The 19,519-nt window shown below is 38.8% G+C and overlaps 1 protein-coding gene and 1 pseudogene across 8 annotated transcripts in view; one reads left to right on the top strand and one right to left on the bottom strand.

Annotated features, from left to right (window-relative positions):
- Positions 1-19,519, bottom strand: part of MACC1 (MET transcriptional regulator MACC1) — a 209,932-nt gene that overhangs the window by 52,519 nt on the left and 137,894 nt on the right. The window contains exons 1-2 of one of the 8 annotated variants that reach the window (XM_077122234.1): positions 289-593; positions 142-194 (exon numbers count right to left, since the gene is read on the bottom strand). The exons of 3 other annotated variants lie outside the window; for them this stretch is intronic. Coding sequence is in view for 2 of the 5 variants with exons in the window: in XM_077122245.1 (XP_076978360.1) it covers positions 142-202 (61 nt within the window). In the remaining 3 variants the exon portion in view is untranslated. Of the gene's footprint in view, positions 1-141; positions 230-288; positions 594-19,519 lie in introns of those variants that run through there. 4 more of the 8 variants (XM_077122243.1, XM_077122239.1, XM_077122245.1 and 1 more) reach the window with 4 other exon arrangements.
- Positions 251-4,158, top strand: LOC143681115 (beta-2-syntrophin-like; annotated as a pseudogene).

Below are 19,519 nucleotides of genomic sequence, written 5' to 3'. Positions count from 1 at the left end.
ATAATGTATTTACCAAGTACCATGTGTTGACTCAACTTTCCCACATATGTCTATATTAAAGTCTCCACAAGCTTTTTTTTTTTTTTTTTGCAGTGCCTTTACAGGACCCAGATAGATTATTTTTGTATTGTCTGACCTAACCTTGCTTTTTCACTGTGAAATGGTACTGCCTGGTGCCGTTCCATCGTAAATATCTGTACATAGGCAAACAAAAATATGGTAATTTGCAGTAACAGGATGGTCAGCAAGGATGATCCAGAATACGTTACATCAAAATAAAAATCAAACCTTAAAAAATTCTCCCGTAAAGTGTGTAGTCGCCTAAGACTATGTTCTTTAACTCCAGTTTGAGTAATACCATATTACAGGTAGCTCCTGCGACTGTGGCGGTTGGAGCAGGCCAGCCACAGAGGTGTGGATGCCAGCCACCATCAGGGGCTGAGGGCGCTGCTGCTGAGGGTGCGCTGGGTGGGGTGGTGGCCTAGCCGAGCGGCGAGAGCCTGAGCCTGGCGGGCGACATGTTCTGGTGTCCGTCGTGGCGCCGGCGACCCGCTGTCAGGGAGCCTGAGCCACCGCCTGTGGCCCCCCCGAGCTTGCAGGCAGGGCCGCCGGGTCCCGCGGGAGAGGTGGGTGCGTCACCGCCCATATGCAAGTGCGCGAGCAGGGGCAGGTGCGGGTGGTGCAGTAGGAGGTGGGCATCAGGATCAAGGGCAGCCGCGAGAGACGGATGCCTAGCCTCATCTCCAAGACCTTCCCAGGCGCGGCGGCAGGGCGATGCCACCCTGTCCATGAACCGCGCAGACCTGCACCAGGCCACCCACGGCCAGGTGCTGCAGGCAAGGAGGTGCAGCTGGAGGTCGAGTTCATCTGAGAAGTTACACCATATATCAAGAAGCCATCCTTAGGACCAGATCTGCCTGGGATGGTGCAGTGCCTCAGCAAGCTTCAGCAGCAGTGAGGACTGTGGTTCTCCAAAACACCAGAGCAGTACCAAGGACAGAAAGGTCATCCCTCTAAAAATGTGCTTTGCTGCTAGAAACCTAGGCATGCAGGATTTGGAAAACAGATTGAGGAAGCTGCTTTCTCCTGACAACAGGAACATCTTTATCTGCACTGCAAGGATATAGCCACAACACACCCTTGGTTCCTAGCTATCCTCCCCAACATAATGGCTCTCCTCCCACAGGGCTGGTGGAATTCAGTGCCATGCTTGGTGTAACAAGTACGGCAGGAAGCAATGAGGAAGTCATACATATTGCCTAGCTAGCACAATAGGCAATACTAGATGGTGTAATCAAAATTCCAATAGCCTGCTTTACAGAATTGGAAAAGCCAATTATCAAATTTATTTGGAAGAGTAAGGGGCCCCAAATAGTCAAAAGCATCTTGAAAAAGAATCAAGTTGGAGGACTCACACTTCCTGACTTTAAAGGATATCACAGAGTTACAGGTCAAAATAGCATGATAGTGGCATAAAAAAATATATATTAAGGTATGGAATGGAATTTAAAGTTCAGAAATAGACCCTCACATCTAACATCTATGGCCAATTGAGATTTGACAAGGTTGCCAAATCCACCCAACTGAGACAGAATAGTCTCTTCAACAAATAGTGCTGGAAGAACTGGATATTCATTTGCAAAAGAATGAAAGAGGACCCATCCCTAACACCTTATGCAAAAATGAACTCAAAGTGGATCAGAGACCTAAAGATAAGAACCAAGACCATAAAACTCCTAGAAGAAAATATAGGGAAGCATCTTCAAGATCTTGTGTTAGGCAATGGTTTCTTAGACTTTACACCCAAAGTACAAACAATGAAAGAAAAAAATAGATAAATGGAACCTCCTCAAAATTAAAACTTTTGTGCTTGAAAGGACTTTGTCAAGAAAGTGAAAAGATAGCCTACACAATGGGAGAAAATAACTGGAAACCACATATCCAATAAGGATCTAATATCCAGAATATAAAAGAAATCCTGTGACTCTACAATAAAAATTCATAACAAAAATTAAAAATTAAATGGGCAAAAGACTCGAATAGGCCTTTTTCCAAAGAGGAAATACAAATGACCAAAAGCATATAAAAGGATGCTCAACATCACTAGCTATTAGGGAAATGCAAATCAAATCCAAAATGGGACATCATTTCACACCTAATTGTATGGCCACTATTAAAAACAAACAGGGGTGAAAGAGTAGTTCAGTAGTAGAATTCTCACCTGCTATGTGGGAGACCCAGGTTCAAGTCCCAGTCCATGCACTTTCCAAAAACGAACAAGCAAACAAACAAAAAACAAGCAAACAAAAAATTCAACAAATGGTGCTGCAATAACAGGATACTCAAATGGGAAAATAATGAAATGTCACCCAGCCATACAGTATACCAAAACAAACAAACAAACAAACAAACAAAAACAGGTAAGTACAAGTGCTGGAGAGGAACATTCATTCACTCCTGGTGGGAATGTAAAATGGTTCAGCCACTATGGAAGACAGTTTGATAGTTCTTCAAAAAGCTAAGTATTGTGCTGATACATGAACCAGTAATTCCACCACAAATATTTACCCAAAAGAACCAAAAGCATCAACTCAGACATTTGTGTACTGATGTTCATAGCAGCACCATTCACAATTGCCAAAAGATGAAAGCAACCCAAGTGTCCATCAACAGATGAATGAATAAACAAAATATGGTACATACATATGATGGAATATCATTCAGCAATAAGAAGAAATGAAGTCCTGATAGTATGCAACAACATGTATGAACCTGGAGTATATTACATTAAATGAAATAAACCAGACACAAAAGGACAAATATTGTATGATCTCACTAATATGAACTTAGTATAATAAACAAACCCATAAAGTTAGAATCTAGAATATTGGTTACCAGAGATAGAATGAGGGTAGAGAATGGGGAGCTGAACCTTAAACTGAGCAGAATTTCTATTTAGGTTGATTGTAAATGTTTGGAAATAGACAGATGTGATGTAGCACATTATTGTGAGTGTAATTAACAGTGCTTCATTGTGTGTGTGAATGTGGTTGAAAGGGGCAGTTTTAGGTCATGTATGTCACTAGAAGAAAAGCTAGAGGATAAACATGGGACTCACAACATAGTAAACGCTGTGTGGAACCATGTCTGTAGTGAATAGGCAAATATAAGAGTGCTCTTCATGAACTATATAACAAATGCACATCGCTAGTACAAGGTGTTAATAATAGGGTGGTATATGGAAAAAAATACACCTAATGTAAACTATGGGCTATAGTTAACAGTAGTATTTCAGTATTCTTTAAATATAAATAAATCTGTAAAGACAGAATTCAATTAGTAGTTTTGTAGAAAAGCTACAAAACTAGAAAGATAGAGGGATTGAGACATGAATGCTAAGGAGTTTTTTTTTTTTTTTTCTTTTTGGAGTAATGACAATGTTCTAAAATCGACTGTGGTGATGAATGCACAACTCTATGTTAAACAAAAAGCCATCGGTTGTACCCTTGGATGGACTGTATGGTATGTGGATATATCTCAATAAAACTACTAAAAAATAATCTATATGGTGGAAGACAATAATGGAGACCTGTCCTCATGGCTATGTCTGAGAAGGCTGTGCTGCTTTATGACTGTGTGCCATAGACAAGGCATGCCTGGGCCACAGCATGCCGTAGCTATCCTCTTATTGCCACAAGGTTGATTTATTTTGGTTCTGGATGTTGATCACCTTTACTTGGATCTGGCTTGTTACCAGGACAGGCTCTTGGTAGACCATTGAGATGCATCTGTTTAGGGTGGAGACACATTGGGATCTGTCAACCTGGACCAGGACACTTGTTCAGGGTTGCCATGCTGCTGCTGAGCTGATCAAGGAAGCCTCATTAGGCTACACATTAGTTGTGCAGAGGCAAAACTCACTGTCCACTATGAAAATGGATTCACTATCTCTAGTGAAAATGAAGGTTCTAGCAGCATATTGTATTTTTATCTCTTTGAAGGGCTAAAAATATCTGCCGATGATTGCATCAGAAATGTGTATCTGGATTTTGGTGGTCCTGAGGTCCATGGACCTACACTCTCATCCCAAAGCCCAAGTGTATTTGGGTTGCACACATTTTGTCAGCCAAAGTCACACTCATAGAATTGCTTGTATGAGGCCCCCAAAATCAGAAGAGCCTTGAATGAGTGTCACAAGAAGTATTTCCACTTCACACACCCACAAAGCACGAAAAGAATGCTTTTTGCTCTCTTCTCCTGCACAGTGCTCCTCTTAAGAATGGTGGTTTATTGTTTTTTCTTTTGAATATAGACAAATATATAAGAGTTGTTTCCTAGCTCTTTTTCCTGTGGGATCTGTTTGGGGCTTAACTTTGATCTCTTATGTAAGCCTATCCCTCCCCAGGTGCTAGTTTGCTTCTAGATCATTCCAGGTGAATTATACACTGTGTTGGAGTTTACTGTTCTGACTTGTTCCTTCTACCCTGTGAAGTCCTTCAGTGTACATCACCAAGGGTTCGTCCCTCTGTCCTGGCTCTTGCTGCATCTCACCGCAGCCATCACTTCCCACCTCATCCCAAACTTTGCCCCTCGTAAAGGTTAACTTAGAACTTGGGAAATGTAACTTGCCTCACCTTCCCTTCCCATTCTAGTGGTCATCATGTTGAAGAGCAAATTGAAGACCGCTGCTTTAAAGAAAAGCTTTGCTTGTTTTAGGTTTATCTGATTTTACTTTAGGAGCCAGGGGATAAGATTTATTTTAAATGAAACTCCTCATTTTAGCCTAAGCCATTTTTTATTGCTAACCAACTGTGCCTCTGGGTAGGGTTAGTAGAGCTTCATTAGGCATTATTTGAATGACTGGCTGTCACTGCCATTCTAGGGAGATATCTGTTAGTTATGAGAAATTAGTCTTTGAAGTGGGTTTCCCTAACTGTATCTTTTATGGCTGACAAATCCCTTTGAGAAAGTTAACTCCTGAAGAGCCAGCTTGTTTATAGACTTTGCTTTAGCTTTTCAGCATAAACATCCTATCAATTTGCTTTGGGCTGTGTGGGCCCATCCAGCATCCTGGCCCCAGAATGACAATGGATAGCAGCTGCTACTCTGAGATTCCGCGTTGGCTCTGTAGCATCCTACAGTGGGCAAGTGACAAGATCATGGAACAGCTACCTGGATTCTGTTAAGCACTGCCAGATGACAACATTGGGACTCAGTAAGATTGTTGGTTTTGTGGTATTAGAGAATCACAGCTTGTTTTTCCTAATTATGAAGGAGATATATATTTGACATTTATAATTGTATATCTATATAATATTTCAAGATTAGCACAATCCCTGAATCTGAAAGAAAACCTAACATTGACTTGATGTTTTCTATGCTCACTCAAGAAAGATCTAGTTTCCATTTACTAGATGTATCAGGTGTACATTAAGGGGATGTGGAGAAGGGAGGCACTCAAAATAGGAAAAGAAAAAGAAAAGAAAATTCAGCTCTGTATTCAAAACATAAGCTATTTGGTTTGAGTGCAGACTGGCTGATAGGTAAGTCAGGCAAAATAGACTTATGAACAAAGTTCATTTCAGGTAGTTCGAGTTAGACGTTGTAATCCCAGTCAGTTCTCCCTGACCTTGGGAGTGTGGCTGACCTGGAAGAGCCTTCCATACTTCATGTGGCAGCCCTGGTTGCAGAGGCTGAGGAACTGAGAGGCAGAAAGCTGGAGCCTGGTGTGGAGGTACAGAGCCCACCGGAGTAATCAGATGAGAATACGGGACTAAGAAGTAAGCCAGGCCACGTTCCTTGGATACGCATCCCTCACCAGCACAGCTCCATGACTGGAGGTTCACCCCATACCCCATGCACCTAAACCCCGTAACCCGCTCACTTTCTCCATACTTAAGGCACCCCCACCCCATCAGCCCCCAGTGCACGTACCTGCCCCACACCCACACCCCAAGTACAGCCCTACCCACCCCTCCCGCACCCCTCCCGAGCACTACCTCCCCTGCCCTGTTCCCTGCAGGCTATAACCAGACTACCCCGCCGGTCCCCCACTCCCACCCCGCCCCCCACCCTCGTCCTGCTGATAGAGTCCTGCAACCTCACCCCACCTTCCCTGTGCTCAGCGCATCCCTTTATGGCACTCCCAGGCCCATGCATGTGCACGGGACCCCAATCACGACATTCAGTACTGGGAACCGCACCTTACAGCAGTCCTAGAACCATACATATGCACAGCCCTCAGCCACATTTCCCAGCTCTGAGAAAGTGCTGACCTGTGCATAAACCTGCACAGCCAGATCAGCAGAAATCCTTGAAGACGTAACACCAACCTCCTGCCACATCTCTATGCATGCGCACAAAGGGCCCTGTGCCTTAGACCAGCATACACAGGGTTAGACACCCTCTGTGTACCCCACAGCTACATCTTCCCTGGTCGCTGGGTGCCCACATTCACAAGCATCAGTGTAACATCCCAACCTGCACCCATACCTGCCCTGAAACAAATCACAAATCTGACTGCTCCATCCCATGCCTTGCTCCCTGCTGTACAACCATCCTGCAAACACAAGGCCTTAGACTACTGAAAGAAATCAACTCTCAAAGTAAATCAATCAACATATTTACATGAGACGAACACAGCAGATCATTAAGCATATCACAATGCAGACAGATATAGCCCTGCCTAATGACCAAAATAAAACACCAGAGGAGACACAGATGTAGGAACAACTAATCAAAGATGTTCATACAACTCTACTTAATAAAAGAAGTGGAATAGCAAATGACATAAAAGAGATCAAGAAGACAATAGAAGACCACAAAAAGGAATTTGAAAGAATAAAGAGAAAAATAGCAAAAATCACAGAGATTAAAGACTCTGTTGACCAATTAAAAAACATATTAGAAACACACAACACCAGATTTGAAGAGACAGAAGAAAGAATAAGTGATATAAAAGGACAGGATAATTGACTTCAAAGATTCAAAAGAGAAAATGGCAAAAAAGATGGAAAAAATTGAATGGGAACTCAGGAAATGACAGACAAAACAAAGCATGCAAATGTAAGAATCATTGGTGTCCCAGAAGGAGAAGTGAGGAGTAAAGGGCTAGGAAGAGTAGTTGAGGACATAATGGGGGAACACTTCTCAAACCTCATAAAAGACATAAATATATAAGTCAAAGAACTCCAAACAGAATAAACTGAAACGGACCTTCCCCAAGACACATACTAATCAGTCTGTCAAATGTTGAAGAGAAGTAGAAAATCCTGAAAGCAGCAAGAGAAAAACAATCTACTACACACAAGGGAAATCAAATAAGACTGAGTTCAGACTACTCAACTAGCACCCTGGAGGTGAGAAGGTTATGGTATGATATAATCAAGATCCTGAAAGAGAAAGACTTTCAGCCAAGAATTTTGTACCCAGCCAAATCGTTCCTCAAAATTGAGGGAGAGATCAATTTTTTTACAGAAAAAGAAGTCCTGAAAGAATTTGGCAATAAGAGACTGGCCCTACAAGAAATAATAAAAGGAGTTCTTCTGGCTGAAAAAACAAAAGAAAAGACAGGAAAGGGAGGACTGGAGGAGGGCACAGAATTGAAGAGTACCACTAAAGGTAATTTAAAGAATACAAAGAGAAAGAGGGAAAGAATATGTAGATCCGACAAATAAAATAAAAAAGATGGGGACTCAAGAAATGCCTTTTCAGTAATAACTTTGAATGTTAATGGACTAAACTTACCAATTAAAAGATACAGATTGATTGAATGGATTAAGAAACATAACACAGTTATATGCTACTCATAAGAGACTCATCTTAGACACAGGATATGAATAGACTGAAAGTGAAAGGATTGAAAAAGATGTTCCATGAAACTTGTAACCAAAAGAAAGCAGGAGTAGCTATACTAATATAGGACAAAATAGACTTTAAATCTAAAGACATCATAAGAGACAAAGAAGGACACTATATGCTAATTAAAGGGTCAACTCACCAAGAAGATAAAACAATCATAAATGTCTATGTTCCCAATCAAGGAGCTCCAAAGTACATGAGACAGACACTGGTAAAACTGAAGGGAGCCATAGATGTTTCAACAAGAACAGTAGGAAATTCCAATACACCACTCTCCTCTATAGATAGAACAACCAGACAGAAGATCAACAAGGAAACAGAGATGTTAAATAATTTGATAAATGAATTAGACCTAAAAGACATATATAGGTCATTGCACCCCAAAGCACAAGGTTATACATTCCGCTCTAGTGCTCATGGAACATTCTCCAGGATAGATCATATGCTGGGGCACAAAACAGGTCTTTATAAAATTTAAAACACTGAAATTATTCAAAGTACTTTCTCTGATCACAATGAGATAAAGCTGGGTCTCAATATCCACCAAAAAATGAGAAATTCAAAAATACACAGAGATTAAATAACACACTCTTAAACAACAAGTGGGTCAAAGAAGAAATTGCTAGAGTAATCAGTAGCTATCTGGAGATGAATGAAAATGAGAATACAACTTGTCAGAACTTATGGGATGCAGCAAAGGCTGTGCTGAGAGGAAAATTTATTGCCTTAAATGTCTATATTAAAAAAACAAGAAAGAGTGAAAAATCGAGAACTTAATAGCAAACCTGGAGGGACTTAAGAAAGAATAGCAAACTAGCCCCAAAGCAAATAGGAGAAGAGAAATGACAAAGATTAAAACAGAGATAAATGAATGGGAGAACAAAAGAGCAATAGAAAGAATAATTAAAACCAAAAGTTGCTTCTTTGAGAAAATCAATAAAATTGATGGGCCACTAGCAAGACTGACAAAGAAAGAAAGAGACAGGATGCAAATAAACAAAATCAGAAATGAGAAGAGCTACATTACCACAGAGCCTGAAAAAATAAAAGAAATCATCATAAGAGAATACTATGGACAACTATATGCCAACAAACTAGACAACTCAGATGAAATGGGCAAATTCCTGAAGACACACAAAAAAGCTACACTGACTCAGGAAGAAAATGAAGATCTCAACAAACCAATCACAAGTAATGAGATTCAATAAGTCATCAAAAATCTTCCTACAAAGAAAAGCCCAGGGCCACATGGCTTCACAGGAGAATTTTATCAAACATTCCAGAAAGAACTAACACCAATCCTGCTCAAACTTTTCCAAAAAATTGAAGAAAAGGGAACTCTACCTAACTCATTTTATGAAGCTAATATCATTTTTAATACCAAAACTGGGTAAAAATGCTATAAGAAAGGAAAACTACAGAGCAATCTCCCTAATGAATATAGATGCAAAAATTCTCAGTAAAATATTAGCAAATCGAATCCAACAGCACATTAAAAGAATTATGCATCATGACCAAGTGGGGTTTATACCAGGAATGCAAGGATGGTTCAACACAAGAAAATTAATTAATGTAATAGAGCATATTAACAAATCAAAAGGGAAAAATCACATGAACATTTTGATTGTTGCTGAAAAAGCATTTGACAAAATTCAGCATCTTTTCCTGATAAAAACATTCCAAAAGAAAAGAATCAAAGCTAACTACCTTAATATGATAAAAGGAATATATGAAAAACTGATAGCCAGCATTGTACTCAATGGAGAGAAACTGAAAGCTTTAACCCTGAGATCAGGTACAAGACAAGGATGCCCACTGTCACCACTGTTATTTAACATTGTGCTAGAAGGTCTAGCTAGAGCAATCAGGCAGGACAAAGAAATAAAAGGCATCCAAATTTGCCATGACCAGCACAGTTCAGTGTTGGGACTAAAGAGAAGCATGGGAAATTGAGAAAAAAGGCACAAGAGACAAAGATATAGTTAAAGCTGGGACCAGGGGGTACTCTGAGCTGGGATGGAGACTCAAAGACCCCAAGAGGTTCAGCACTGTTTATTTTATATGGCTACAAGACAAAGAAAGTCAAAAATGTAACTAAAGAACCAGGAAGGAGGAATCACGAGCTGAACCATCTGCTTCCTTGTGGCTGGATGAGTCAGAAGTTACACATTTCCCAAGGCCTCCTTCCACCCCAGATTCAAACAGCTTTGCAACACTTTAGTCTTTTCAGGACATCAGGTGCCTATTCCCACAGAGACAGATTTGCTATATCTCTGCAGCGAGTACATGACCTCTGTCTCATCCACACCCAACACAAATTGGAAAGGAAGAAGCAAAACTCTCATTATTTGCAGGTGATATGATACTATACTTGGAAGATTCTGAGAAATCTACAGCAAAGTTACTTGAGCTAATAAACAAATTCAGCAAGGTGGTGGGATATAAAATTAATCTGCAAAAATCAGTAGCATTTCTATACATAAGCAATAACCCAGCTGAGAGCCAGTTAAGGTAAAAATTCCATTCAAAATACCAACTAGGGTGCATGGGTAGTTTAGTAGTTAGAATGCCTGCCTGCCATGTGGGAGACCCGGATTCGATTCCCAGACCATGTATGCAAAAAAAAAAAAAAAAAAAAAAAAAAAAAAAAAAAATGCAGCTAAAAGAATTAAGTACTCAATGGGAGAAAATATTTGGAAATCACATATCAGACAAAGATTTGATTTCCTGTGTATACAAAGAAATCATACAATTCAATAATAAAAGAACAAACAATCCAACTATAAAATTATAAATGGGCAAAAGATATGAATAGGCATTTTTCTGAAGGGCAAAAACAGATGGCTCCAAAGCACATGAAGAGATACTCATTTTCACTGGCTATAAGGGAAATGCAGATCAAGAATACGAGATACCACCTCACACCTATAAGAATGGCTATTATTAAACAAACAGAAAACTATAAATGTTGGAGAGGATGTGGAGAAACTGGGACACTTATGCACTGCTGGTGGAATGTATAATGTGCAGCCACTATGGCCGTTTCTTAGGAAACTAAATATAGAGTTGCCCTACAGCAGAGGTATATAATGGGTTGAGGGACAAGAGTTAAGAGGAGGTTTAGATTTCCTATTTGGTGAGGGTGTGTTAACTGGTTTTCTGTCTCTTGGGAACAATGAAATTACCTAAAATTGAGAATGTCAGTGAACTGTGGACTTTGGGCCCTCTACATGATGCCTCTTGAATGCAGGTGGCTGAAGGATGCACTGATGGAGAGGTAGGATTGTGAATGACAGTGTATACTTATGAACAAAGATTGTGCTGTTACAAAAAGGAACAATATAGTGAGGCATGCAACGATGGGAATGAACATGTGAGACATTTGGTGAGACAAAATAAGCCAGAAACAAAAAAACAACAATGGTATGGTCACCTTTAGAAAATGCTTATAAGAAAACAGGGGCCTAGACTATAAGTTTTTAGCACCAGACACATTTAGTCTGGAGTGGTGATTATTATTTCTTAATTTTGAGAGGCTTTTATATATATAACCTGATATTTAGAGATAAGAATGAAGCCAAAGAGGTTGAGGTTAAAGTAATTCAGAACATAGGGGCAAGGAAAACAGTCCCTTCCAATATCAAAAATTTAGAATTGCCATAGCCCAAACAACCCCAAAGAGAGGTATGGAAAGATCAAAGGTGATGGTGGAATTATACATAGAAGATGGGACTTAACAAACTAATATGAATGCTGGATCATTAAATTGTTATCTCTTAGTCTCCAGTATTTTAGAGCAGCTAGAAGTAAAAACCTAAAATTGTGAAATTGTAACCCATGTTACCTCTTAATCTTACCTTCCCACTTTGACTGATAAATCAAAGCATATTCTAGTTTCAAAAGTGAATCTGAGGCCACAGTGGCTCAGCAGGCAGAGTTCTTACCTCACAAACCCAGGTTCGTTTCCCGGTGCCTGCCCAGGCAAAAAAAAAAAAAAGTGAATCTGCATGTGGTGTGATTTGTAAATATGCCTTTTATAGATGAGTACTTGCTCTCCAGTGAACATTTGCTTGTAATTAACAAAAATCTACCATAAGAACTATAATCCTTGAATTGCCCCAAAATAGACTGGTTAAAACTGGAGAAATGATACTTTATTATATCATAAAAGCAAGTATCCTTATTAAGTTTTAATTTCTGAGTCTTCTAAATACTTTTCTTAGTTTACAATAATTTTACCTCCATGCCAGTGACCCATGTGCTTTTTGGTTCTTTGTTTTTGGTTTTGTTTTTGTCCCTCTTTATCCCAATCACATATATATCTTTGGGACCTGACTGTTCTATCACTACTGTTCTATTTTGCTAGCTGCTGGAATGCAATACACCAGAAAACAAAATGGCTTTTAAAAAGGGAATTTAATAAATTGTTAGTTTACAGTTCTAAGGCTGAGAAAATGCCCCAATTAAAACAAGCCTATAGAAATGTCCAATCTAAGGCACCCAGGGAAAGATACCTTGGTTCAAGAAGGCCGATGAAGTTCCAGGTTTCTTTCTCAAGTGGAAGGGCACATGGTGAACACAGTCAGAGTTTCTCTCTCATCTGGAAAGACACATGGTGAACACGCTCAGGGGTCCTCTCTCATCTGGAAGGGCCTATGGCAAACATGGCATCATCTACTAACTTCTTCTCCTGGCTTCCTGTTTCATGAAGCTCCCAGGGAGGCATTTCCCTTCTTCATCTCCAAAGATGACTGGTGGACTTTGGTTTCTCGTGGCTATGTCGTTCTGCTCTGCTCTCTCTGAATCTCCATTCTCCAAAATGTTTCCTCTTTTATAGGACTCCAATAAATCAATCAAGACCCACCCAAATGGGTGGAGACATGTCGTCACCATCTTAACAACTTAACAACCACTCTTGACTAAATCACGTCATCCAGGGAGATGATCTGGTTACAGTTTCAAACATACAGTATTGAATAGGGATTACTCTGCCTTTATGAAATGGGATTTTTTATTAAAACATGGCTTTTCTAGGGGGCATACTTCCTTTCAAACCAGCACAACTACATTTCCAAAATGATAGAACTCTCTCATGAACAGACAAAATGTTCTTTGGGGAGTCAGGGAAATTTTGAAACTGCAAGGTTAATTAATGATATTAATTCATGTATTCTCTCATTTAATAAGTATTTATTAATGCTCAGTTCTGCACCAGAGACCCTGAAGGGTCCAAAGAAAGTTCATGCCATCAAGTAGCGTATAATCCACTATTTCTCAACCACACCTTGGCATCTATTTATGAAACAGTAGTTAAGCGATTAATCACTTCCTATTTTTACCAAAGAACTTTTGCAATTCTGCTTATCTGGATCTGACAAACTGGAGAATGTTTAAAGGGATGCTTAGATTTTGATCCATGCCAACATGAAAGGACTCTAAGCACATTTAAGTAGGTCATTCTTTTCATAATGCATGATTTTTTAAATGCAAAATAGACTTAAGATTGGGAAGGAGAACAGCATAGATTATCAGTAAGATAAAACACAAAAGATGAAAAATTAAACTCTGTTTCCCAGAGTGGATCAAGGAAATATCTTTTCTTAAAAAATGCTTCTTTTGAACTATAAATAGCAAAGCTAAATGTATGCTTAATCTACTCCCTGTTTCTAAATTGAGCTAAACCATTCATTTTCATACTGAAATCCTTTAAACATTTCATTTGTTGAAAGTCCTTACTTACACAGGATGGAAAGTATTTCCTCATTAAAGATGGATCAAAATGAAGATATCTAAAACTTAGCAAAATCCCACCTATTCTAGAACACTCTTGCATTTAAACTCTATAAAATGAGAACCTAAGGAAAATAAGAGAGGTTGACTGAATATTCCCATTATTTTCTTACAGTAACAGTTCCTTTCCATCCATTTATAATTAGGGTCAGCTTTTCAGACAAGAACTTCAGCTGTGCCCAGAAAGTCCCTAAGCCATCTGTGATTGGAATGGCTGTGAAACACAGTCAGATGGGCTCCTTCTCCAGTCAGATAGGCTCCTTCTCCTTTATTTCTCAAGTGCACAAAAATTAGGTCATGCCTTGAGTGTCTTGGTCATTACATTAAACATGCTCTTTACAATAAGGTGCTAATGATTGTAATTATTGGAATATAAGAATGTGTTCCTTGTAGGTTGGAAGAAATGCTTTCCTATTTTCTCTGTCCTGTTAAAGTGGGTGTCAGTCATGTTTCATGTTTTTTCAACTCTATTTTGTGCTTACAAGATTTGAGGGAGAAAAATTTATTTAAGCTAAGTTTCAGGTCTTTTTCAGTTTCAGGTTCAGTGTGTTTAAGTTTCAGGCATAATCAATCTCGATATTCTCTTTCTGCAATAAATCTGCCCTCACCATAAGAACAGTTTCAGATTGTTTTCTGTAGTATAGGACTCCAATGTTATGTTTACAATCTGTTAGATGAAGTCAGGGTTATAAGATTTTGGTGCCCAAAGAATGTTTTCCATTTTGATACCAGCCAGGAGAGCTTTCAGAAACAGCATGGTAAATCATAACCCCTGAAGGCCTATTTTGGCTAATCTGTACAATTCTGATTATACCCACTCGTATATATTCTGTCTTATGCAACTTACATTTTTGTTAAATATTAAGTCTTAGAAAGCTAGAATAATACATCTACAAAGAATTAAAGTAAGTGACATTTTGGGTTTTTCTTTTTTATTAGAACCCTGTATTTAAACAAGATTTAGTTTCAAGTCTAGATATAAGTCTCAAATCTTCTGGCATCACCAGGCTGCCAAATCCAAAATTCATGGTATAAACAGGGCAGTATTTGTGTTCTTAACTTTTAAAAAAGTTTGTTGGTACTCTATAAATATAGATGCCCAGGGAAGCTCTTTCCCTTGAGTTGCATATCAACATAGCATTGCATATCACAATGAAAACGTGTAACTTGAGAGTATTATATATAAAAAGTCTATACCTTTGTAACCTTCATACTGTAAATTAAAAATTGCTTTAAAAATACTATATTAGAGAGTTAAAGTATTTCACTGTAAAAACAATCACAAATACTTTGACTCTCCTAAATTTTCTTCAGATTTCAGCATTTGAGAACTGGTGAATTTCTGCATTCTTTCTAATGCTACACCCTTAGACCCCATGCTATGAAGATTTGCATAGCCATCCTTCAACTAGTTTGGTTATCAATTTCAAGCATTTGTCTTCCAAGCTTATGAAGACAAACAATCACATAGAGCAGTATTCTAAATCAGTTCCAATAAGTAAAGTCTTAACCTGGCTAAGGCCAGTATTTTGTATTCTAAAGGAACTTAATATAATAGAGAACTGTCTTTGGGTACAGAATAATCATAAATAAGTGGCATTTTAAAGATAGAAAGATAATTACCAAATCTGACCTGAGAAAGTGCATATTATAGCCACAGGACCAGGCACAAGTTAAGAAAAAATAAACCAGGACAATTTTATATGCTTGTTCAAATATATGTATACCACATGATTTTTGTCTGCTGACTATCACAGATAATTACAATGAAGCCAAAATAAACGTTTAATTTTGAACAGTTTTCTTCTTAGCTTTCTTTATTCAAAACATTTTGATGCTAGTAATGGAATTATTATTTTATATTTGCACAGTATTTAATAGCTACATATTATCTAATAAATGGTTATTGGACCTTGACATTAAATACTTTTTTTTTCACAATATTAATTTTAAGAGCTGTCAAATGAATATAAGAGCCAAGGCATAACAAAGATTCTTTTTTGTTGATCCTTTTGTTCAAAAAGGAATTGGCAGTGCCTTTTTCCATTTCATAGACTGCACAGATAATTCTCAAGCATGAAAATTCTGGAGCCTTTCATGGCTTCAAAACTGCAACTAAGCCAAAATCTAATAGTTAGCTTTTGTCAAATGAAGAAAAATGGATGGGCTTTCATCACAAACTCTTTTCCTCACAACATTCCATTCTTACATTTCTAAGAGCCTGCCTGTGAAGCGTTAATGACCGAATAATCTGTGGACATATTCCTGTGACATCCACTGTGACAATATTCAATTTAACAACTGACAAGACAAATGAGTTTTACTTCCAAGTGTATCTGCCTTTGATTTTGTGAAAATATAGTCTCTCCTTGCAAAACACAACTGAAGCTATGTCCACAGAGCCTATAAACTAAGGGAGGATATTAAAAACACAGAAAACAAAGCTCCAATATTCCATGAATGGCTTGCCCATAAAGAACCACGTTTCTTCCCACCAGCTGCACGAAGTTGAGCCCTTTCTAAGGACATTTTACCCACACCTGCCAACGCGTAGCAATAACACAGCACTTACTGTATCATTAGTGCTCATTAAGGAAAATAGAAACCAGATGAGATATTTCAAGCAGTGTTCACTAGTTGCAAAAGCGTTTGGGAGACTGAAAGAGCAAAACATAGAGTGTGACTAGCCCAGATATTATTACCTGCAGAAAGCAACTACTATCCCCTGGATCAGAGGCAAAAAGGGGAGGAAGTGGTAGACCCAGGAGCTCACCTGCTGATGCACTTCAGTGGTGCCTCAAGGGATCCTGGAAAAACACAAGAAGGGGCCACCAGGCCAGTCCTGGGACTGTGTACATGGCACCACACAGAGGTGCTTGGAAGCATGGGTGCTGCTCAGCAATGTGGAAACAGCTGGGCCCTGTGTGACTGGTGCTGGAACTGATGAGGAGAGGCCCCTCAGCAGGTGTTGGTGACTCCAAAGGGAGCTCTGTTGGTGGGTGCTGGGATATCTGAAAGACACCAAGTATCGGTGCTGGAACCAAGAAAGAGTTTCCCTGCTGTGGGTACTGAAACTACTGAGGGTGCTGGAACCCATAGCTATGTGCTGCTGTGGAAAGAGGCACAGAATCTGGAAGCAGGAAGAAAATCCCTTTCCCCTTCTTTCTTTTCCAGTCTCTTTCAATGGCCTCCCATTAGTAAGACTTAACTAGAATCCTGCTAACAAGAAAAAACATGGAAAAGTAATTTATGGGGTTCCAGAACCTACAATGCATAGAAGAACACAGAAGATCAGAAAGGGAGGCTGAAAGCAAGCAAGCAAATGGCTTGTATGTCTATTAGCTTCTATGTCAATTTTTCTCTAGTATTCATGACATGACAACACCTAAATTTGCTGCTGGAAATTTGGTACCCCATTCTTCTAATCTTAAATAAAGGAAAAAAAAAGTTAAATAAGTAAAGATGACATAAACAAAAGACAAGGATATAATATACATAATATAATATATAACTATAAACTTATGACTTTATTTCAGCCATTCCTTGGAGAAATTCTGGTTTCTCAACTTTAATAAAGGCACATTTAGTAGATTTATGCAAGTTACAAAATGATAATCTATTTTTTCTCACTATCATGAAACCATGTTAATGTACTTCTTGAATCTTTCTTATTCTTTTCAAATTCCAATATATGCAGCTATTGAGCAGATAACAGGCACCAGAAAATGCAATAAAGGAACAATTGTTAGGCTTAGTAGATCAAATATGGCCTCTACTTCTTTCTACTCCTCCCATTGAGATTCCCCTTGAATTTATACTGGCTGTAGAGACGCATGACTAATAGAATGCAGAAGTGACATTCTGGGATTTCCAATTCTAGATCAAGCAAAACCTTGCATCTTCTGGCCAAGTTCTTTGAAAATTTACCCTGGGTAAAGCCAGCTGTCATATGAGAAGTTCAACTCTTCTGGTCTACAGTCCCGGCTGAGCCCCACTTTCTAGGCATCCCTGCCAGGCTGTAAAACATAAATGTGAAACCATCTGGAAACCTTCAGACCAGCCCATCTACAACCTGAGAACCCCAGTCTATATGACAATGAGCGATGAATCACCCAGTCAAGTCCTACCTCAATCTCTCATATACCAAACTGTGTGACAAAAAGGTTGTTTAGAGCCAATAACTTTTCTAATGGAGCAATAGATGGTGGAACATGGTCTTTCTAATAAAGAAATGCACTCAAAAGCAAACTAACTACTACATGTTATATGTAACCAAGTTATTCTAATTAAATTAGCTAAATACAACTAAATCACAAAATACAGTGTTTGGGTGCATGGATGTTTCAGTGTTGTAGAATGGCTTGCCTTCTATGTGGGAGACCTGGGTTCAATTCCTGAACAATGCACACCGCTCCCCCCCCCCAAAAAAAAAATTCTGTGCTCATGAAGCTTTAGGGATGAAAGGATTCTCATATCCAATAGAAAATTACTACAGTCCTTGAGGGAAGCTCTTTGACAATGTGAAGCCCTATAGCTTGAGGCACTGGGAGGGATTGTAGCAAGTGATATTCGTAGTCTCGCAGTCTTTGTCTCAGAGAGGTTCCCTAACTATTATAAAACTCAGGCCCCAAAAAACTAGACTTGGTCCCTGGAGGGTACACTTTAATAATCATAAAAGTCTTTGGGCCCTCCTCAGTAATCACTATTTTCTACAAGATAATGACTCTAAAGAAAGAAGAACAGCTATGTTTACAACACTATTTAGAGACTTACATGTAATAGAAAAATAAACTAAAAACAAGCTCAATATTCTATAAAAGAATAGTTAAATGATTTATAAGCTATCTATTTATGGCACGATGTCATCTTTTAAAAACAATTACAAAGTCTCTAACAACATGGGGAAGAGTTTACAATATATCTCAGTGAATAAAAGCTAAACTTGAAAGTTTATATAAACTAGGGTTACAAGAACAAAATGTATATATTACAGATAAAAACTGGAAGGAAATTTGGAGAAGTGAAAACAGTTATGTTGAGGTAATCACCATGGGATGCAAATTCGTTTCAAGTTTTTTTTAAATTCACATTTCTCATCTAAGTTGCATCCCATTACAGTCAACTGTAAGTCATATAAGCTCTTGGAAACCAGTTCTGAGGTCTCCTCAGAGATACCCTATAAACTCTGCAGTTAAACTGAGGGAATTACTGTGATGCCCAAATCTAGGGAATGCAGACCAGCCTGTGAAGGGCCACTTCTGGATTATCTGCAAAATATAAACCAGAAAAACAAACCTGTCATTAGGAAGGTAAACTCAGACATTTGGGGAAGTTTGGCAATTTTCTGTTCTTTTTTGCTCTGAGAATGGTAAAGTAAAACTGTCTGGAGCTGAAACTCAAAGAGCCAACACCTTTCTCCATTCCCTTAGCTGCCATTTTTATACACATAGGCATGTGTGTGTGTATGTGTGTGCAAAATCGTGTGCACACACACACACACACATTCTAGAAGACACATTTAAAGAAAACATCAGGAATTGTAATAACGGTTTGGATTCTGTGGCATAACAGAAATGAAATAACAAGAGCTGGAGTCTGGTTTTGGGTTTAGGCCAACTGATTATATGAGCTTCGGGGCTCTTGCCGGCTGAGAGTCTTCATGTCTCCATCTGTAATAGGAGGATTTCTTCACCACATAATCACCAAGATCCCATCTCTTGCCTCTATTATCTAACTTTTCCCCAGAAGAACTGGGGTGCATTTAAAAAGCAGGAAACTTATGACTTTTATACAAAAGTGCCCTGTGTGACTTTGATCTCTCACTTGCTCACTCTTTTTTTTATGTCTTAATTTTATAAAATAGACTTTA

This window comes from Tamandua tetradactyla, chromosome 1 (genome assembly GCF_023851605.1).
Source record: "Tamandua tetradactyla isolate mTamTet1 chromosome 1, mTamTet1.pri, whole genome shotgun sequence".
Taxonomy (NCBI): Eukaryota; Metazoa; Chordata; class Mammalia; order Pilosa; family Myrmecophagidae; genus Tamandua; species Tamandua tetradactyla.
The sequence above is the reverse complement of the archived record's forward strand: the minus strand, read 5'-3'. Positions and strand labels throughout refer to the sequence as shown.